Here is a 23,740-nt window from a genome sequence, read left to right as displayed (position 1 = left end):
TGCGGCGCAAGTATTAAGAATGAACTGCTCAATAAGAATATGCAATGCATGTAAAAACTTATATTGGTTAATGTATGTTGTGAAAACCATATCCGAGCAAGTGTCGCTATTTTTTCTTTACAGAGTGTATAATTATGGCAACCAATCCTGCTTCCTTCAACAGCTAAATACTAAAGAAGAGCATCAGCTTCACAAATACTTTTACGTTTTATTCAACTTACTCTTTTCTCACAAAAATAAATAAATAAATAAATAAAAATAAAATCTTCATGATCACTACACAAACTAGAAGTATCAATCTTATGTACAGGCGATGGACAAAAATATGGAAACAACCTGATATACAAATAAAACAGTTCTGACCAGAGCAGAATGAAATATATTAAAAACTATACTTACAATGTTACAGTTTCAAGGACCTAACGTCCTCTTCATCAGACACAAACACCAGAGTGTTTGTGTCTGATGAAGAGGACGTTAGGTCCTTGAAACTGTAACATTGTAAGTATAGTTTTTAATATATTTCATTCTGCTCTGGTCAGAACTGTTTTATTTGTTACTCTACTTATCCAGAGCCATGGAGTTTGTTCAACCTGATATAAAAGAGGTAGCCATTTCAAACACGATTTGCGTCTGAATGGTAGGAGTCGCTGTGGTCACCGGCACGTCCTGTCAGGTATACATATAATGTTTACTCCATAGGATGGCGATCCAGATAGAGCAAGCATTATATTTGATAGTCGTAAATAGGACGTTTGCTCGAGCGTTGACGATGAAACAAGTTATCCGAAGAAAGCTCCTTTCAACGCCAGCCACACATAAGCAAAAATTCTACGTACAACTTTTATAGACACAAAAGATTCAGCATCCTAATTTCGAAAATTAACAAATTACACAAATAAATTAAAAGTAAATTTTGCACCATGTACTCAATAGACAGCCACGAGGCGTGGGAGATAACATGCACAATCGCAGAAAATACTCGTCAATTGATTTGAAAATTTTAATTATATTGATACTTACATTGTCTCAAACAAGGAAATAACGATTAAGAGAATAATAATAATGGATGTGTATTAAAACGTGAAAAATAATTCGATTCTGTTAAATGTAGAACATTATTACGCAGTGTCTTGTTGCAGCAGGGTAGAAGAAGCTGTTATATATCCATCCTGTTTGCGCCAAGTAAGTGTCTCCCGCTAAATCTCTTCAGCTCTCGCTGTTCGCGTGGGTTTCACGCGTTAAATGACGTAAGAGCGGACAGGGCTGTGATTGGCTGAAAAAGTGCTGATCAAGGTCACAACGCCCACATGCATTCGCTGCGTGAGAGAACACACACACATAGTAACATCGTCTGCTAGGATGTGCTAGTCCTTTTAAATTAAAAAGAGAATTAAACTGCTTGAACTGCATATTGCCAAAATGATGCATAGATGAGTTTATGACATACAACCTGGCCAATCAAACAGATGGATCAGTTACAGTTCAACGACTGGACCCTTCAGGTTATCGTAAATCATGTCTGAGCTGACAGGGTTTCAAAGAGGGCAAATTATGAGTGCGCGTATGGTGGGAGCTTCCGTGACGGAAGTAGTGGAAATGTTTGGTGTATCAAGAGGCACATTTACGAAGATCATGACTGCCTACGAGTGTTCTGGGAAAACATCATCAGCGAAGCACCACGTGGACGCAAGTGTGATGCTGCATGACAAAGGCAGACGCACATTGGGTAACATTGTGACCAAGCAGATTACCATGGCGCCAAGTGTCACAGTGGAACTGAATACAGTGTTTACCCCGTTAGTGTTAAAACAGTCAGAAGAGAACTCCACAAGTAGGGTATTTATGACAGATCTGCAATTCCCAAACCACTCGTGACTGTTGAACCATGCTGCTGTACGGGAACAGTTGTGCAAATCCCACAAAAACTGGACAATGGAGCAGTGAAAGACTGTCATGTTGTCGGATGAGTCTCCTTTACAAGGTTTCCAACTGCTGGCTGAGTTTACGTGTGGGGAACGCCGGCACAAGAGTTATGATACAGACTGTCTGTTACCAAGAGTGAAGCATGCGGTGGTTCAGTGATGATTTGGGCAGATATATCCTAATATTCTGTGGGACACATCGTCACTTTCTATGAACATGTCACTGCCAAGAACTAAGTAACCATTTTGAGTGACCAGCTGCAAGACCAAAACAACATAAGATTAGCTCGAGAACAATGTTTTAAAGATCATCGGCTGAGAGTTCAAACCTTTATATGCAGGACTATCGCGTGTAACATCAATTAGAGAGGGCGGCCTGGGCTAAACGTCATTGCAATATGTAATCTCTGAAACAATCCAGCAATTCAGCCCTTTAGAAGGTACATGATTCCATAGACACGTGGCCTGATTATTTGCAACTTTGTATTAAGAATAAAAAGGGGCATTTTAAATAATTTTAGTGTTTTTCAAGTTCTTGATCTTTGATGAAATATGGTAAAATGTTGTTTCTTTAGCCTTTATATTTTTGTGGATACGACCTTGTATGTGAGGGACAGAATTTATGGCAGTACTATGTGTATATTACTCTAACTACAGAACAAGTAAACAAAGAAAAAATTACATATTACTATACTATGATTTATAAGTATTATAGACAACAAAAGTATAATCTTACCTGCATGAAATAAGCCAAAGTATTTAAATGTTGGAGAGGAATAAGTATACATGTTGTAAGCAACGTCTCCACGGATTTATCCTTTAATTTCAAGCACCTTTAAATATACAAAACAAAAGTTAAAATATAGCGTATATTCTTCACAAAAATAAAAAACTACAGAACGTGATATCATTAGTATATAAGGCAATGTTAGGGGAAGGTTCTAGAACACAGGTCCCCCCCTTTATAAAACTAATGAAATATATTTTATGTATCTTGTTTTGGTTCCTTTTCCGTTTCTTATTCTTTTCTTCCAATTTTTGGACTTTTTATCGTTGAAATATATTATTACCGAAACTAAGAACACTGAACTTCGGTCTTTGAACAGTCCATTACCACGTTTGTTTACTTATGTAGGCCTATTGTTTTATGCATAAAGTAATAATAATGTTTTAATTAATTACAATTTTAGATTTTTTTTTTTTTTTTTTTTTTTTTGTTATTTCTTTGATTTTATTTTAGTTTGCTTTTCATTTTATTCGAAATTCCATTTAGTTTGTTTTCGTATTCGGAGGTGATGTTGACTTGTTCATTGGCGGTAGACGTAGTATATAACTGTATTGTGTGAATCTCTCGACGTATTTATATATTGCAATATACTGCTTACATCTGCTGTGTTCTGTGTACATTTTATAATTTCTTTTAGTGTTCTGTTTCTTGATTGTATTGTGTTTGGGTTTTATGGTTTACTTTTTTTTTTTCATACAGTGTGGTGTTCTTGGAAATTCATTTGTTCGCAATGGGTATATTGTTTTGCATTATCGGATGTTGTTGATGCTCCTAGTTTTTTTTTTTTTTTAACGGCAAGTTGGGAGAATTACAACAAAATAGATAATTCGAAATTATTAATTAACCAAAATTCTACTTGCATTGAAAGATTTCTTGTAATAACATGTATTTTAAAATAATATACGTTTGGGGTGTGTGGCGGGGCTCTGTCCCCCACTGTTATTTTATAATGCAGATTATGGGAAGAAATTCTTTTATGCAAGTTGTATTTTAATTAGTTAATAGTTTGAAATAGTTTACTTTGTCGTAATTTACGCAAACTTGGCTTCCGATTGGTGGACCTAGAGAAAAACCTGTGTTCTAGAAACTCGCCCAATGTTAATCCCAGTTATTGATTGCTTTAACTGATAAGTATATATTTAGAATATGATAAAATTAACATCCACTGAAAAACATCTAATTCTACTTACACAGAGACTTAAAAAAGGTATGCACTTTAACAGGTGATATCTGTGAACTCTTATGGAACTTGGATTGAAGCATCGTACAATGTGTAATACAGTTACCTCTCAACAGATGTCGTCAATGAATTAATATACAGTAGACTCTTAACTATCCGGCCTAGTTCGAAAAAAGGGGGGAAAAAAAAAACTCCGTAATAGAATGAGGAAACATTTTTGGACGATCTACCAACTTGTAACACCTTCATAAAAACGCCACTTTACCAAGGAAAAGCAATCATCTATTAAGGAATTTTTCAAAAACTAAAAACGGCAAACTTTGATTCTTTAAGGCTTACCATTTCTGATTTGTATAATCAATTATAATGAATAGTAAAACAAGTTTAACTCATTTATTCAAGAATTAAGCCTATGTTTTACATTACAAATTTTGTTTCTTTTAAAATTATATGTGCGTACAGTCACTACAGTGTACATCATTTTTCTTGCAATTAAATTAGATATTATAAAATTTAACTTAAAACGCGTACATAACTTTTATTATTGGACTCCCTTTTTCAGCAATTAATTTTTAAAACATACAGTCCAATACATAACAAATATCTATGAAGTACTGGCCTGCAGTCAGACAGGGTTCCCACAGATTTTTGTAAACTGTTATCCAAGACTTTCTTTGATTTTCCCTGACAAAAGTTCGTTTATTTTTTCCATTTTTTCGTAATCCCATTAGTTAAACTAGACTGGCGCAAATCCCAGGGAAGATGAGGGGGACATGTCCCATCCAATCTTGGAACTGTGGGGACATCCCCCCCCCCCCAATAATCCGATTTGAAATTTATTTTTTGGGGAGAAGTGTGATGATTTGTGTTCGACTGCCACAAAGAAAATGAGATGAAATTGATGTCCTCCCAGATTAAACCTCAAATCTGCCCGCCTCCGAATGTTGAAGACAACTCTGCTCCTCTGATCCTACACAGTATTGTTTTTCAACTTTATAAATATTTTGACCATCGCTTTAAAAAAATATATGGGAACGGTCTTATCCGTCCCCTTCAATGTTGAAGACAGATTTGCGCCACTGCTAAACTAACGGCTGGGTACTAACTTCCTATAAAATGGTTCGGCATGGAAAACATGCGTGACCAATTATATGTATATATAAACGGCTCAAATTGACGGCAACGGCTCTATACTTTTTTTTTTTTTTTTTTTTTTTTAAAGTTGTTTAAAAACACGTAGGCCTATGTATCTCACTTTAGAAAATGACAAACACACTGTCTACATTAAGTGATTCAAGACACTGCAGTTCATAATGATTTTAGAGATGATAAACCTAACCACAAATCATGACAAGATACCTTTAATACATCTATAACCTATTATTCTCGATTTTTATAATTCTGGGATACAAAAAATTGTTCTGTGTTCTCACATCTGTAACTTATCGTATGATCTCTAAATCACAAATAATTTTACTTCTGTTACTTCAAAGCTGCCCTTATCGGGAACGATTAGGTCCTACTTGTTTCCCTAACAGTAAAGTAGTTTCAAAAATTTCCCAACAAAAATCAAATTCCATGACTTTCCCTGATACTCTAGGTCAGTGGGAAACTTGTAAAAATCAGAAAATATGAACAAGATTGGATTTTGGTATGAAAAGTGTGTTTTTAATGGCATGACTTGGGCAAAAATTGAGTAATTATAGAACTCCGGCCTACCTGGCTTTTTTTTTTTTATCCAGCCTACATTTCTATCACATTAGGCCGTATAGTCGAGAGTGTACTGTATTACATAAATGTGGATATTTGGATAGCATGATCCACTGGTTGTAAATAAGTGATTCAGTACTTGGATCTTAATAAAATTTATACTATGTATAGAACAATAAATTTACCTTTGTAAGTTGTTTCTTCTGTGTATTTTATGAAATACAAGGCTTGTTAGGAAACTAAATATACACATACACATTAGCAAGTTAGGTGAAAATGTGTACGAAAGTTGGCAAAACTGGCAGTAACCCTGAAATGAAATTCCTGAGTCTAACGTCGCACTATTATGTCCTTGAGGCTAAGGACAATGATTAATGCAAATGAATGATGACGAAAGTGGTGGAATGAGAAAGTGTGAGTACCCCGAGAGAAAACCCATGAGCACGATGTTGTCCACCATAAACTTTCTTGGCCGGGATCGAACTAGGGACTCCACGTACCAGAGATAAGCGTTCTACCACTGAGCCACCGTGCCCTCCTGACAGTAACCTTGATCCATACGATGAAGATTGGTAGTGATTCGTCAATGCTACGCAAGGCGAGGAGCATGCGTTGAAAATTGAACAAATATCGAATCCGGCAAGTCGAGAAGGCGCAGCGTGATCAAGTTTCAGCAGGCTCAAAGACAGCGTCCAATGGAGATCTATCGGGAAATAGTCTGTGCACGGGAACATAATGAACTGGCAAAATGTCGCAAAGGAGTGCCATGCCTTCGCAGAAGGTCGATATGATATTCACGACGAAGAGAGACCATCCGTGATTACTGACGACTTTCACAATCGCACTGAAACAGAGATCCATACGAATAGGCGGTGTGAGATGTAGAAACATTTTTGTGCAAAACAGTTTGACGAGGACGATAAGGTCAGGGGAAGAAGTCGTAACGTGGTTCCAGATGCAGGCGCCGGATTTTTCTGGATTTATGATTCTGGGATACAAAAACTTGTTCTGCGTTTGAACAACTCTTTGGATTTTCGTGGAGAAATAACTCTCCACCAGCGTATGCACTGTAGCTTTCTTTGAGACAAATACAGATGGTGATCAGAAAAATGGAAACACCTGAAGGAAATTGCAACTTACCAGATTAATATGGTGTCGGGCCACTTTTCGCCTTCAGAACAGCCTTGATGCGACGTGGGATGGAGGCATAGAGGTCGTGAATGGTAGCAAGTGGAATTTTACACCATTCCTCGTGCAGGGCATCGGCCAGTTCTGTGAGAGAGTATGGAGGTGGAAATCGTCGCCGGAGTCGTGTTTCCAAGACGCACCACAGATGTTCAATTATGTTGAGATCTGGGGATTGGGCGGGCCAGGGAAGGTGTTGAACTTCATCCCGATGTTCCTCAAACCACGCTGCAACAACGCCAGCTGTGTGAATGGGTGCATTATCATCCTGGAAGATGGCGTCATTGTCCGGGAACAACATCCGGACCATAGGATGCAAGTGGTCTCCTAAAATTGCGACATAATCGTTGGCAGTGATTCGTCCGCTAAGTGTGACCACAGGACCCAATGAAAACCATGATATGGCAGCCCACAGCATCACCGAGCTGCCGCCATGTTTCACAGTTGGGCGGAGACACTGCAGATCATAAGCTTCTTTGGGCGTTCTCCACACATAAACACGGCCCGTGGTTGGGAATAGGGTGAAGGATGACTCATCCGACCATATCACACGTTTCCAGTCCTCAACGGTCCAAGTTGCAAGGTCGCGGCACCATTTGCGGCGTGCGAAAGCGTTATCGTCCCTGATGAGCGGTTTGGCCCGTGCAACACGACCCCGTAAGTTCATGTCATGTAATTCGCGGCGGACTGTGATTGTCGAAACAGGGTGGAGGAGGTGCTGATTGAGTTCCTCCGTCACTTGCTCCACAGTGGCACGACGGTTCTGCGTGACAATGCGCTTTAATACCCGGCGTGACCTGTCATTCATGATTTTCTTCCGCCCACTGTTCCGCTTCCCCGATGTGGTTTTCCCGTGTGTTGTGTAGGCCGTCATCACCTTCGACACTGTCCCACGCGACACACCTAACACAGTAGCCACTGCCGTCACACCTCCTCCACATAACCGCGCACCAACAATTTGCCCTCTGAAAATCTGAGAGGTCTCCCATTTTACACTATCACCGTCTTCTGCAGCCACTGGACACTGCTGTTCCACTGCGCCTGACGTAGTATGGAGACCGACCTAACACACCACCACCAGCGGTCCGGCGCTGCGGGCGCCACAACACCACTGCCAACCCATACATCTGACGTGTTGCCAACTACAGGTGTTTCCATTTTTCTGATCACCATCTGTATATTTCATGTATATCTTATTTTTCGTTTGTATCTTTACTTTCCTGACAAGCCTCGTACTTTCAATATTTCGACCGTTATGGAGTCCAAGTACGAACACTTTATTCGTGCTTGCTGGAAACACTAGTTTCCCATCCCATCTTATTTTGTACCGTTCTGTAAAAGAAAATGAAATTTCCAAGAAAAAATTATTTCACTTTTAACGTTTACGTATTTAGCGTTGTATCCGTCTGCTGAGAAATGAAATAGAATAAGGCAGTGACAGTTTTTGAATGTTCACTAAGCTGTTTCATGATCCTGATGTCGAAAGTAACGTCGTCAAATTTTCTCATGTATATCCTTTATCCACGTGCAGTTGTTTAAAATTTATTATTTTATAGTTTATACATTTTTTTTTATTTTGAAATATCACTGAAGTTATTACTTTATTATTATTTATTCTAGAAACTCAACAAAGAAGATGAACAGAATACTATTAAACTTCGTGTATAGATCAAAATTGTAAAATAGTGACTACGTTACAACATCAAGATCATGAAATAACTTTTAGCAAGCACACAAAGAACGTTACTAAGACTTGCCCTGTTCCCTTCAATTTCTCAATGGACGGGTACAATGTTAGATACGAAGTGAAGTATCCAGATGCCTTTTGCAGTCAATTCATAACAATAGATGAGACCTGGGTCTACCATTACCAACCAGAGTTCAAAATTCCAAGCAGTGGAAATACCCCTCATTCTCTCCCCCTTTCTTAAGAAGGCCAAATCAGTGTCCTCAGCTAGAAAAATGATGGCTACAGTTTTCTGAGATTCGGAAGGGATAGTGATGATGAATTATCTTTCACAGGGTCTAAGAAAGACTGGAGAGTATGAAGTTATTCTACGACAGCTGCGTGATAATATTCGGCAGACATTTTGTGAGAAACTGACAACAGGTGTGCTTCTCCATCAAGACAATGCCTCTAGGCACAAGTCAGTCACCGCAATGGCAGTAATTCACGATTACGGCTACAGATTGATCCCTCGCCCACCTTATTCGTCTGATTTGGCACCTTCTGACCTTCTCTTCCTAAAGCTCAAAAAAAAAAAAAAAAAGTTGGAAGGTACTTATTTTGACACTAATGATGAGGTCATGCATGCCGTAGACACTCCTTCGATATATATATATATATATATATATATATATATATATATATATATATATATATATATATATATATATATATTTTAACCAGCAGCATTAACGCACTTGAACATCGATGGGTAAAATGTATTGATTTGTCTGGGAACTATGTTGAAAATTAACATCATTCATAAAACTCTCTGCTGCTCCGTTCATAGGTAGGATTAGAACTTTTGTTAACAACCCTCGTAACAGTCGATCGTCAATATAGAAATAAATATGTTATAGAAGTTAAGGGAGGGAGATGCATCATTGTTTGGTATTCTTGCAACTTACATTGATGCGAATTAACATTTGTGTTATTCATCCTCTGCGTATTACGTTATCGACTTTCAATCATAGTTTCTATTTTTAAAAGTTATTAATTTAACATTTAGCCTTTCCTTTTTATATTCTATTCTCTTCTCCCTTCCTTTACTGTTAGATATTGATACGAAATGACACCATTTAAAAAATTTTGTACTTACTTGAGTAAAGTATCGTGAAACACATACGGCACAAGTGGCTCTGGAAGTTCTCTAAAGAACAGTTTCAGAATATTGGCTACATCAATTACGTGGTGCTTGGAGCCTAGCCTCTTTCCATCATCCAAAAGTTTCTGTAGAAAGATAAATACAATTAATAATCTGCTTAGAAAAATAATTCTGAATTACAAAAAATACCTTGTAATTTGATCAATTGCAGTGTGTCAATTAACGGTGGTCAGACTTTATATTAACCGAACAGCCAGTAAATACAACAAAGTATGCATTCCTCGTAGTACGATTCCTTACCTACACTCTTAAATTTAAAAAAGCCAACTCGAATGTGACAGTAAATACAACATGCTTTAACCGGCTGGTGCTACCACCATGCACTGTTTTGTTGGTAGAGTTTAAAATACGAAATTTGGACTTAAAACCATCACCTTTTATTATAAAAAATAGTCTTATAAAAGTTTCTGTAAGTTTCTGTGAGTTTAATAAAGTCCTTAGCACACACACAAGTGGCCTCGGAATAGAAGTTTTAATTTGTCTTTAACTTGTAACGGTCTTAGACTTTTTTTTTTTTTTTTTTTTTTTTTAATGGCAGCCTCCGAAGTGGATGATTTTAGGATGTTTTGTTTGCTCATAACAGCCCCGGGAGAAAGGTTATCTCTCTCTCTCTCTCTCTCTCTCTCTCTCTCTCTCTATATATATATATATATATATATATATATATATATATATATATATATATACAGGGTACGGCAGCGTTCATAGCGTAATTTGACTTGCGTAGTACAATGACGTACTGCATGAATGCGCGCCAGCTCGTGCCGCATTCGTGTACTAATGAGCTGCCATTTCGAGTGTGACAGTGATATGGAGCGGTGGAGTGCACAGCATCGTGCCTTTGCTGTTGAAAGTTGTTTCATGAATAACGACTTTGTTATTGCTACCCAGCGTCTATTTCGGCAACATTTCAACTTGGGACGTCATGGGGAAGTTCCAGATGGGCGGACCATTGTGAGGTGGGTACGTGCATTTCGAACAACAGGTTCTGTTTGCAATGACAAACCGGGAAGAAGTGAAAGAATTGTGTGGACACCAGAAGCCGTGGAAAAGGTTCGTGCTGCAATATTGCGTTGTGACAATTACGCTCACACACTCAATTAATTGTTCATATATTCAAATTAAAACATATTTATATATAAATTCAATTTATTTTAAAAGTCAAGGAAAATTTTATTTTGTTTCATTTCGTAGCCAAGCGAACCTCTTTCATTTGTCCCAGGCAAAGAAGTTTCTCTGCTTTTTAAAAGAAAAGAAAAAAAAACATAAGACGGCAAGCACTAATAGACCACCCACCTTTCTACCTCGCCAGTCGACGGTAATGGAATTGCTATTGTTACTGCAGCCACACTGTCGCACTACCTAAGTACCTCGATTTCGAAAATATCACGTCACAGACACACAGGAACCAAATTTTTTTTATCTACAATCTTCGCAAGTGCTTATGAAACTCTTTAACATCACGTACTAGCCCAGAAGAGACGCTAGGAACCCAAACCAAGCTATCAACCGATTTTTGGGAAATGGTGTCACGAACTTGAAGCGGCGAATCAGAATTCGAAATTCAAAATTCACAAAGAAAAGAATGAAGCTTCTATTAAAAAAAAAAAAAAAAAGGCTGGGAGAACGCCTACACGGAAGAGAGGTTACTCTAAATCGACTCTTCATCGTGAAAACATCATCAACACGCGACTCATAAGGATACGTCAACTCATATATATATATATACTTAAGTGTTCAACTTCGTAATTATGACTAGCTAAAAACCCTTTAGCAGCCAGCTACTCAAACCATGCGCGTTATCCACAGCAACATAGTCATTACAAGATTATTTATATAAATATTTAAAACATTAACATATAGATATTATTCTTATTATCTTACGGTGACGCTACGTATAGTGTGATTTTGAAGTGAGTCTGTGATCGATCTATATACGTTAACTTCCTGTATTCAGTGAAAAGAGAGGAAAAGTAGTGCGATGGTGGCGGATATATAAACTGTGCGAGTTTGTCGAAATTTAAGTGCAGATGGATTTGATAAGTGACGCATTGTTGCATTCCAACAACATGGAGATGGACAGAGACACGAGCTCGAGGCCCGGTACTCGAGACAGATGCCTTGCCACCGGAAGACCCGGACGCTTCAGACAAACGAGGACCTCTTCTCCGGGAGTTGAATCCAGAAGACAGCGGGGTCTGAGAAGGGACATTAGGAACCATTGCGACGGTCAGTTAAGTACAGTGCAGTTTTCTTCTGAAGTGTGGAAATATAAGCGGAAAGACTTATTAAGGTAGGACAAAGTATTCTGTTATTTTCTTTATTGAGGAAGGACAGTGGCCAATATTTCCGTGATTCGTGATCTCCATACTCACATTTTCCTAGAAACTTCGGGACATTGTTTATTCATACGGAACTATCTGTCAACATTAAGAGCATTTTTTAAATTTTTTTAAAGAAGTAAACAAATAGCCTAATGCCTTGTTTGCATTTCCAAAATTAATTCACTGATATAGGAACTATTAATTTCATTCTTGAATAAGTACCATAAAGTTTTGATTATTTTACTAGTGAAATTTGTATACATTGATTTGATCTTCAATCATGCATTTATTTGTAATTGTCATGTGTCAATATTTAGATCCTTGAAGCCGTCATTATAATCATTTATATGCAATCCAATATTTATTTATATCAAGTATGGATTATTTCTCTTTTAAACATAAATCGCGTTTAAGATGTGTGCATGTAATATAATTTCTGTCTTGAGTAAACCATGATTTAGCGTCAAAGTCTAGTTGTTCAAATTTTAACATTTGTATAAGTTGTGTTAGGGAAATATGTGTCAGAGCGGTAAACAGGCTTAATACCATTTTATTGTAACTTGTCAACTTTTTTATTATAGTCATTCTTAAAAGAAACAATCAATATAAAGCTTCCAAAGACGTGCTATGTCGAGTAAGTTTCAGACAAATAAGTGTAAACATTCTTATCCCGTAATATCGTTAGAGTCTCATAAATAAGGTAAACAACTTAAGATACTCGAGTAAATCCCTTCGGAGATACCTATCTGAGCAACGAATGCAGATAGGGTCCATAGCTATGGAGAAACGTTTATTCGCAAAAGAAGGAATCAGTGAGAAAATCAAAAAGTGTCGACAATATAATTATTTTGATGAATTGGCCAAGATATAATAATAGTAGTACTATATATATATTTCTGTGTAGTGTATTTGAATATGAAATATTTGTGTAGTTAGTGTTGTGTAACGATTTTTATTTTGAATTGTATTATTTTCCAACTGATATAGTATGTGTACAAAGTTATGTCTTGTTTATGCAAATCTTTTAATATTGAAAATTCACTAGAGTTCATTAGAAACAGTGTACTAAATTTTCGCAAAAGCATACTATCGCTTCTAAACTATTTCTCCAGTAAGTCTTGCAAGCAACCTAAACCATTAATTCTTTCATTCCGCAATCCGATTATTAAACTTATTTCCATTTCTTTTCTTGCTAAAAAGAGGTAATAACTGTGGGCGAATTACTTAATAGTCGTTTATGTCCAGGGGGAAAACAATCAATCATTTTGCTTATTAATATTCAGTTTAATAGAAATTTTTGTTTGTATAACTACGTCATGGTAATCATAAAGTTTAGAATATTGTCAGTTTAGTTGAGTAGAAATAGATTGTTGCTAAATTTTACAGTCAAGATTGAATACTTGAATATTACGTTGTACAGTGAAGAATGTGTTAAAAGAAATCATATTATTTGGTCAAAACAGTCAAAAGTCTGATTCATTTTCAGTAAAGTTTTTTTTTTTTTTTTTTTTTTTTTTTTTTTTTTTTTTTTTTTTTTTTTTTTGTAAATCCAAATTTACCTTCTTGTTGATTTTTGTAGATATAACCTTATTTCTCGTTAAATTTATTAAAAGTCTATTTGACGTTAGAACCAAAGCAGTTATGTGGTTATCATTTCGAAGATATGCCCATCTCTTTAACTGGTATTAGCATACCTAGAAGTTATTTCAAATTACCCTGAACAGATAAAGTTGAAGCACGGTTACATTGACCATCAGAAATTTTTATCTAAATTAACTCATTTTTTTTTTTTTAACTTTAAATTAAACTTTCCTTGTTTGATGCTTTTAAACTATTTTTGCTATCTCCAGACACTTTGGTGACAAGGTGATAGTCAATGTAGCCAACTGAACAACCCATTAGCGAAAAATCTTTCTTTCAGCTTTGCAGCTTGAGATTTTTGCTCCGCATGTTTAAATCACTTAACTATTTAAATCATTTAACTAGTAACTACGCACCTGTTTTCCTAGCGCCTTGGAGACACCGTTATGGGGAAAACAGGATCGATTAGACTTAGGTCGTCATCTTTCGTTGTACATATCAATTTTTATTATAAATTCAAAACCATCTTAGCAAAACGGTATTTTTACCTTGGAGAACTGAAGTTCGAGCCCCGTGGAGTCAACTTCAATTCTCCAAACTCATTCTTTTTTTTTTTTTTTTTTTTTTTTAATTTTATTTGTATAATAGGTGGATGAGTTGCCGCTCATCAATACCATTCACTTTTCAAGTACAAGCTCAGGTATTCATTTTTCTGATGCACATTAGGCTCATCCGTGAGTGCCTTAATCATTCATTCTAGTTCAGATTAAATATGCAAATTAGAGATAAGGAATCGAATTCCGAAAACATATTCCTCGTCGCCCGAATATGTAAGATCTGCTTATTCGTAATATCACGCAGTAATTCTATTTGGCAGCCCGAGCAGAAACTTTCCTTTCATTGTTAGTAATTTCCAATCGTTGCGAAACTTAGCGCCCGAGACAATAACATTGTCTTTACAAAACTTGGCTTCCAATACAGGAACCCCAGCGTTACAGCGTAGTCCAAAAAGATCTCGTCGTCATTCGCAAACTGTGCATATGTCCGATCGCTCATTCAGGAGAATATTGCACGAAGATCTCCATTTTCACCCATATAAGCTGCAGATTGTTCAGGAAATTAGGCCTCGCGATTGGGTTTCACGTGAAACATTCTGCTTAACCATGCCTGATCTCCTTCGCCAAAATCCACAAATGTTGCACACCATCCTCATGTCAGATGAAGCTCATTTCGAGTTGTGTGGTTCAGTGAATAAACAGAATATGCGTTATTGGAGTGATGTAAACCCGCATGAACTGCACATCAAGCCCTTGCACGGTTCTCGTGTCACAGTGGTGTGGAGTTGCTTCCTTTGGGATTATTGGCCCTTACTTCTTTGAGGATGACAGCGGTGTGGCTGTAACTGTCACCAATGAACGCTACCTAAAGATGCTGCAAGACTTCGTTCTTCCCCAATTAGGTATGGTCGATGTGGATGTGGAACAATTATGGTTTCAACAAGACAGAGCGACCTCGCATACAGCCAGAATTTGCATGGATTTCTTGCGACAGACATTTCCAGGTAGAGTAATTTCCCATTTTGGTGGCATTTCCTGGCCTCCTCGCTTACCTGATCTTTCATGTGCAGACTTTTTCCTTTGGGGCTACCTGAAGCAAGAAGTTTTCCGAACACGTTGTGCCACCATTCCTGAGTTGAAGGATCGCATCTGAACTGCCGTCGGCAATGTCCCAGGGAATACGTTACGCCGAGTTATGGAAAGCTTCCAACCCGCCTAGATGAATGTGTGGTGCAGAGGGGGCATCATTTGACAGGAGTCATATTCAAAGAGTGATCCACGCAATGGACAATGACTTACACATTAGTAAATGGCATACCTTTAACTATTAATTGACCAAGAGGTAATAAATAAATTACAGTTACTTCCTGATGGTGTGTTTTTAATATCCTATTATGAACGCTGCCGCACCCTGTATGTATATATATATATATATATATATATATTATAGCAGCCCCAGGAAATGGTTTTAAATGCATATTTTATACCCCATGGCGGCCTAAGGAAGATGATGTTGATAGGTGAGTGATCAGCTGTCAACTAATGAATTTGCTTGAGTTTTTTACTGGTCTTTGTTTATGTTTGAAGGTAGTAACGTATGTTTGTAGTAAAACCATGTGGTTATAGTGTGTGTGGGAACGAATCCTTACAATATAAAGTCTCTGTTGAATGTTATAAACTAACTATGGTTTAAGGAACCCGCAAATTCATAATCGCAAAATCACAAGAACGCCATTGGACCCTATCCTGGAACAAATCACTACCAGGACTGATATGTACATTATTTTCTCAAGGATCGGTTTCTTATTTTACTTCATCTTATTCTAGGCCTATCTAAAGGTATATTCGTCTATTTTAGCTCCAAAAACTTTTCCTCAAGAGTTTGTTTTCGAATATTTTCAACTTGTGCTCATCCTCTTATATTAATGATCAATTTTTGCATCCACAGAGTATTATGGCAGTACTATAAATGCTCTTATATACTTTCAAATTTAACTTCCTCAATATTAGCCACAACGAGTTGAGCTTTCGTAGCATGTATCGTTATGCATTTCTAATTTTAGTGTCTTTCCTAATAATAATAATAATAATAATAATAATAATAATAATAATAATAATAATAATAATAATAATAATAATAATAATAATAATAATAATAGGAACCCAGATTGACCGAATTACGGCAATATTAGCATGAAATGATTAACCACGATTATAAATCATTAACACCGAACCAGACACCACAATAATAAAGGCTGAGTTTAAAAATTTAACGACGTCGACAATGTTAGTGTGTTCTTACTTTTCGTGCCTAGATCAATTACAATATCCCTACGAACACACGAAGAGATGACTATTTGATTACCTTGACAATTGACTTTGGCAAATGGACATCTATATGATTTCAAAATTGGCTATCACCAATTTGGGCAAATGTGTCATGGATAATGAATCCATGTATGTTGTTAATACACCATATTTTGGAAACCTACATCAAATTTCCATTAAGGAAGGTGAATTCCACCTCCTTTGCCGGCATCGCAGCCTTGTATTACTTAATTGAAGAGAATTGTTCAGTTCTTTTATCGTATCGTTCACAAAATGTTTGGAAAAAGTAATCTTTCGGAAGCTGTAAACAATAGCAAGAAGAAATACGGAAAAAAATATTTACAAAATGTTTCTTTGTAGAAACTGGATGATGATGCTGAATGACCTTTAAATTATCGTTGATCAATATTAAGAGATAGACTCGTAGTCCTAATAGAAAAATTACAACGTGATTTTTTCTCAGTATGATTTTGATAAGTGTAGATTCTTTTATTTATTGAGCGTATAGAACACATTTTTAATATGAATAATACAATGACTACCATGTAATGTTATTTCAATGAATGCCTTTTGTTTTTTTAATACTTGATTAACGAACTGTTTAGTCCAATAGTTCTCAACCTTTTTTGACTGACGGCACACTTTACTACAAGTCCAGGACATCGCGACACACTTACTTGATATTTTTAATATAAATAATAATAATAATAATAAATATCTATTATAATAGTGAAACCAATTAGTTCTTATAATGACTCTATATAGCACTAAGAATTATTGTTACCGCTGAAAGTATTGACTGATACAGTCTGTCCCGATTTAAACTAATTATTATTAAATTCTTCATGATTTTTAAATTCTAAAATTTCGGGACACCCTTAAGGGAATGCATGACACACCAGTGTGTCGTGACACATCGGTTGAGAACTAGGGATGGCCATTTCCGGAAAATTTTCCATCTTTTGTTTTCAATTTTCCGGTTTCCGGAAAATATATTTTCCGTTTTTCCGGAAAATGAGGCCATTCCTATTGAGAACCACTGGTTTAGTCTTACATAAATGTCTAAATACTTTGATATGGCACTTCGGGTTGAACCAACACATATATATTTTAGTTTTCGAGAAAGTATTTGCTTGCATAACTTAATACGTAAGGCAAAACTCACTCATTTTTATATTATAAAACTTAAATATCGTGTTGGCCTAAATATACAATAGTACGACATTTTAATATAAAAACAGCTTCATAAAAATGCATATTCGTATTATTATCACAGACTATCCCTTTATACTTTAAAAATTAGCAAACAAAAAGTTTATTTCATTGCTTATTTGAAGTGACAAACTGAATTATTAAAACATGTGGTATAGAGGTGAGTCTATTATTAAGAGTTCAAAATATATTATCTTTTTAATAATATGGATGGCAGTGAAGATGACACTTTATGGGTTGATAATCAGATTGAAAAAAAATCTAGCTCCACTTGAGCAGACGAGATAGTAGAAGATGATGATGATGATAATAATTATGAATGATAACTACCAAAAGAAAACGCAATGAAGACTGAGATTTAAACCTTTAAAAAAAAAAACAGTTTTAAACTGGTACGCTTCCTATTATGTAATATTTTCAAAGTGTGGCAAGCTTTTATGCTGGGTGCTTTTACTAGGAACACGGAGTAGGACTTAGAAAATTGTGCCGTAAGTACGTCCGTTACTCCACATGTAGTTAAGATTGTGAGGTTAGTATGTCCGTTACTTTACATGTCGTTAAGATCGTGCTGTTAGTAAGTCCGTTACTCCGCATGTCGTTAAGGTCGTGCTGTTAGTACGTCCGTTACTCGGCATGTCATTAACATTGTGCTGTTAGTACGTCCGTTACTCCACATGTAGTTAACATTGTGCTGTAAGTACGTCCGTTACTCCACATGTAGTTAAGATTGTGATGTTAGTATGTCCGTTACTCTACATGTCGTTACTCTGTTGATTGCAATAGAAAGCTAGAACGATTATCTCGGCCAAATTCGTTAATGGAGTCAACCCGTTTTAACACTTGAATAGGTAACGGCGACTTCAACGCTAGTTATCTACGAGAGTCATCCAGAAAATAAAGATCGTTTAGTTGTACAAAATGAAAAACACAATATTTATTGGAAAAAGCAATTCTGTTAACTTACCTGAAGCTTCTCACACTTCTCTATGTTAGGTCCAAAAATCAATTGATTCAAAATTACGCTTAGCACACTTATATCTCTATATGTAATACTTTAAGTGTGATCCCGAAATCCTTAAATCACTGTAACCACATATCCATTAACATCCCTTTATTCTTAATCTGTACTCGTTCATATACTCATTAAAACACACACACACACACATATATATATATATATATATATATATAATCATCTGTATCTTCATATCTTATTCTTAATAATCAAAATCTGTATCGTGTTAATCCTCTTCCTAGTATTTCAATAAACTTCATACATCTAACTCAATATGTATCTCAATCTAACACTTAAATCTTATATCATATATACCATAATATATATATATAAAAAAAAACAAACACAAATTCCTCTTTTACCTAACGGACAGTGTCAATTAATGAGCACTTTGTGCCCCACTCTACATAATCACCACCTTCATTTAAACATTTGTAGTATCTGTTCACGAGCTTCAGACTTCCCATGTTATACTCTTCTTCCGCCAGTTCATTCAACTAAGTAGTCACTGCATTCTCCAACTCTACAGTACTTCCAAAACGTTTATCACACAGTAACTTTCAGCTTAGGGAAAATGGGGAAATCGCTAGAAGTAAAGTCCGGATTATAGGGTGGATGATAAAAAAAATTATCATCCGAACTGATACAACAATTCTTGAGTTGTATAGCAGCAGTATGAGGGCGGGCATTGTCATGAAGAAGCACAAATCCTCCAGAAAGCATTCCTCACCTCATGTTTTGGATGGTTTGCCGTAGTTTGCTTAGAGTGTCACAATAACGATTTGCATTGATCGTAATGACTTTTTGGCACGAAATCTACCAAAAGAACACCTTTACGATCCGAAAAGACAGTTGCCATGACCTTTCGAGTTGAGAGAGTCTGTTTGAATGTTGTCGGATTTTTTGGATGATGTCACTCAAAAGATTGGCACTTACTCTCTGGAGTGATGTGAGACATCCAGTGTAACGTACTTCCTTCGATACCGATTTGTCTTCACAAGTGCTTTACTTAATGACTGTCTATTTGTTTTGTGTCTTACCATTTAGCTAATGTTTATTTATAACTTACATGTCTTGGCTTTTTATGTTCTTTTGCCGATTTTCTATGTCTTCTTTTATCTACGTATCGTATATCTTAACTCATATATTTTGTTGTTTTAAGTTTTGCTATTTGTTAATGTCATCCTGTATAGGTGTTGACTCTTTCTACAGTTATCTATCTTGTTAAACATAAACAACTTGCACACACTGAGTATTCGAGTGAGGAAGACAGAGAACGGAATGAGACTGTATTTTGTAATTGCGTTATTTCTTTTTCTTTTTTGCTCTTTTCTTTTCTTTCCTAGTTAATAATTTTAATGTCTTACTTCAGATAAGGAAGTACAGGTTATAATTTGTCTCTTATTTACGTATTCTGAATAGTAAGTAGTTTCGTTTGTATAGTTGTGATAATGATCGATATTTTCGACTTCGATTATACATCAAACGGTGAGTAGCCTGATAGTGAACTAAACCGGAAAAATGTCGAAACAAGGAAACTTATTTTTGTTTCTTCGTAAAATTTAAAATATCCAACAATTATAGACTTGAAGCGTAATCATTATGTAGTTTAAAATATATTAAGTGACCGGAGTTATCGTCTAAGTGGCGTGTTAAATTACTTTAGGGTAGTGCGATACCTCAAATCAATGAAAAGTTCGTTGGAACATGCTAGCCATGGGAAGTATTGTATTCTTGGGTTAATGTGGCGTCTGTTTGCAGCTATCTAGGTAACGCTAAAATATAAGTAATGCATGCCGAAATTATCTATCCAGATTACGGATCAGATGCCAACCAGAAATGTTGGCTGAATGATAAATTAACGGAGGAAATTCGTGATTGGAATGCCATTGCTTCATCTCTCGTTACAGTGATATTAAATAAGTAAAAACTAAAATCGCCAAGAGTAAAGCTGTAAAATCGTAGATTGACTGCCTGATTAAATTGAATATTCAGTTTTTAGGTATTCGTTGGCAAAATATTCCTTTAAGATTTTGTTTGGAATTATGTTCAGTTGTAAGGTAAGTCGAGAATTCAACAGCATGGCTGAGTAAAGGCATTCCAATTAGGAGAAATTTTCTTTCTTGACTACCGGCCTGACGCCAAGTATCGATATCATTCTGTGTAATGAATTCGCTTCTCTCTTTCTCCGCAAACATACTGAGTAAAGCTGTTTATGCTGTACCTAAGTTAATTAATAGAGTAGCTTGTGAACTTCCCTTTAGTTGTTTTTGTGTGTTCATTGAATTTTAGTTCTGCAATTATTAATATTTCTTTCTATTTGGTCTATCGTCATTCAGAAATGTTACCTTTCGTACGTATTGTTTTATGCTTAATATACACTTCAAAAATCTAACTGTCATGTACAATATTCGCTTTGGTTTTGCCAGTAACGACAGTCCTTTTAAATTAATCATATAAATCAGATCTTCCTTGACCTTATGTTGATTAATTGACAGTTATAAACATTGAAAGTTTTCTCTCTTCCTCGTGATATATGCTAAAGGTTGTTAAATCATATTATTCGGTCGTTTAGTTAGATGTCATGTTGGCTGTCTATGGTATATTGGAAGCTTCTATCATAAATTTAGTGGTGGTGGTTTTAAGAGTAAAACAGGAGATTAGTAATGAATGGAAGAGCTGTTTTTGTACTTTCAGATGTGTCTCCGGTTTGATATAATAGTGCCACGTTGTTGGAATTGCTCTGTTTTGGGACAGAAATGATTTACGTTAGTATAACCGCTACCAGGTTATAGAAGGATTTTTCGTGGACACTCTGTATATTTCGGAAAGACAGTGACTATTTTTTCGATTTGTACTTTATTCTGCAACGCATATAAGTTCTTTCTTCGGTGGGAATTGCTTCCTTCCCACACAATTGGACAAAGAAGTCTCTCATTGTTTTTTTCATATATATATATTTAAAACATTGCTTTTGGTGAGAACGTTTCAGTTAGTGACGAACCATTTCAGTGTTTCTCCCTGACTTATTATATGCACAGTATATATCCTATAGTTATTGGGAACTGAATTAAGTGTTTTCTTTAATCGCTTATGAAACATTGCAATAGATTACGGGCAGACCAGATGTTCCAGTGACCAAATTGGCACCAATTGCGTTGTATTGTAGCTCTTTATCTATACTTTCTCACGCCAGAGTTATCGCCGTGTCTAGAGCATTATAGGCAGTTGACCAAAATTAACATAATTTTTTTTTCGTATTCCGTTTGTATGTGCATACAGGTGAATTAACTGAGTGATTTTTGAAATGAACTGCCAACCTTCTTTAATCGACCACTGCAGCCCGTACCTTGAGCTTTGGTGCTCAGGGAGTTTGACTCCGATATTGTACGCAGCCACCACGCACGTTGCGTTAGGAATCAAGTATTAATTTGTGTTAAGGGGCACAAGCTATTAGCCGGTGAAGGGCGTTTTCTTACGGCTAGCCCCCAACTAGTGAAGTCGCAGGTCCGCAGACCTTGTGCGTCTAAAAAGTTATACACGCGCCCTCCAACATTAGCATTTTACTTTTTTTTTCCTGAAGAATCACCTTTACGCTTCAGGATTGTTCGGCGCCGCAACTGGATTAATCGTGGGACGATCCAGACAACTTTTCCCCAGTGCTAATCCCCCAAGTGCGTCAATGGTGTGAGAGAAGCATTTGTCGTGAAATCTGAATTATAATCTCATATATATATATATATAAAGGGCTATATTGCCTTAAAAGGGCAAAGTGTGATTTCAGTGACGAAAATTATTATACATATTCAGTGTTCAGTGTTGTGTTCATTCCTCTTCGTTATTTTTTTTATATAATAGTGTTCTAATAAATAACTATAGTGTTATGTAATCCAGAGTGTTTTCGTTGTTTGTATGAGTGATGTTTGTGTGCGTTATGGTCTGGATGACCGTCTGATCGTCCGTGAGGTTTTCGAGACGAGACACCCGAACCTCTCGGCGCCTAATGCTCATCTCATCATTGAGACCGACGAGCGATTTGGGAACAATTTGTAACTCTTCTTGAAGAGGTCCTTCGTCCTGTCCAGGTAAGTTCCAGTCTCAGGAGAATACTTATTGGTAGGACCACGAACCACGAACAGCGACCAGATTACACGGAGTGGTTATAAATAAATGTTCACCCAAACAGAGACCTCGAATTCGAATTGGTTACATTAGTATTATTTTGATGTTATTTTGTTTCCTTTTATTCTTATTCCGGTGACATCTGCGTTAGATGTGTGAACTGCTTCCGGGTCCCGATACGCGTTTCGGCGGGACATAACACTTAATCAGTATGAAGTTGAATATTGAGGTAGTATTGTATGCTGAAACCTAAAGTTTGTTATTATGAATAGCATGATAGCATATCTAAACTTTGATTGGAAATGGTTTAGGCAGCAAAAGTGTAACGACGAATTCTTCGAACGACCAATCCTTGGCGATCATTTCGGAAAGCATGTAGTTCTACAGTGAATAACTATTAGTGTCAAAGGAAGTTCATTTATAGAAATTTATTGAGAAGATATTTTGGACTGAAATTAACTGAACAAACTAAATTCAAAAGTTTATATCAAAATTAACAATCTGCAATTGATTTTTTCTTTCTTTTTCAATTTGCGAAATACTTGTGATAATTCAGCTGTAATAACTAGATTCTGTAATAAAGAATATTGTGTGCCGTTAAATAATAAATGTAAGCTTTAAAGAAAATCTTTCTAAATTTTATTTGAATAGGTGAATATCAGTGTTAGCAAAGCAAGAAAGTTTAATAAAGGGTGTCCGGGAAATAGGGACGAATATTAAAGTGCTATAAAACTAATATAAAATACATTGAAATTTTTTTTTTATATAAACACATTGAGTAACTTCTCCCATTTATGTATACATACACATTAAGTAATTTTCTCACATTTATGTATGAAAAATTATATGCGGCATATGACCACCCAAGGCTGCACGGCAATGAGCAATGCGTTCATTGAAGTTTGCGATGACGCGTTCACACA

At 36.1% G+C, this 23,740-nt stretch overlaps 1 protein-coding gene across 2 annotated transcripts in view; it reads right to left on the bottom strand.

Moving 5' to 3' along the window:
- Positions 1-23,740, bottom strand: part of LOC145663877 (uncharacterized) — a 107,482-nt gene that overhangs the window by 74,007 nt on the left and 9,735 nt on the right. For both annotated transcript variants that reach the window (XM_081730019.1, XM_081730018.1), the window contains exons 3-4: positions 9,613-9,743; positions 2,662-2,758 (exon numbers count right to left, since the gene is read on the bottom strand). In XM_081730019.1, the coding sequence (XP_081586145.1) occupies positions 2,662-2,758; positions 9,613-9,743 (228 nt within the window). The remainder of the gene's footprint in view (positions 1-2,661; positions 2,759-9,612; positions 9,744-23,740) is intronic.

Source organism: Thermobia domestica, chromosome 11 (genome assembly GCF_964235325.1).
Source record: "Thermobia domestica chromosome 11, izTheDome1.hap1.1, whole genome shotgun sequence".
Taxonomy (NCBI): domain Eukaryota; kingdom Metazoa; phylum Arthropoda; class Insecta; order Zygentoma; family Lepismatidae; genus Thermobia; species Thermobia domestica.
Note: the sequence above shows the minus strand (reverse complement) of the source record. Positions and strands in the feature narration are given on the sequence as shown.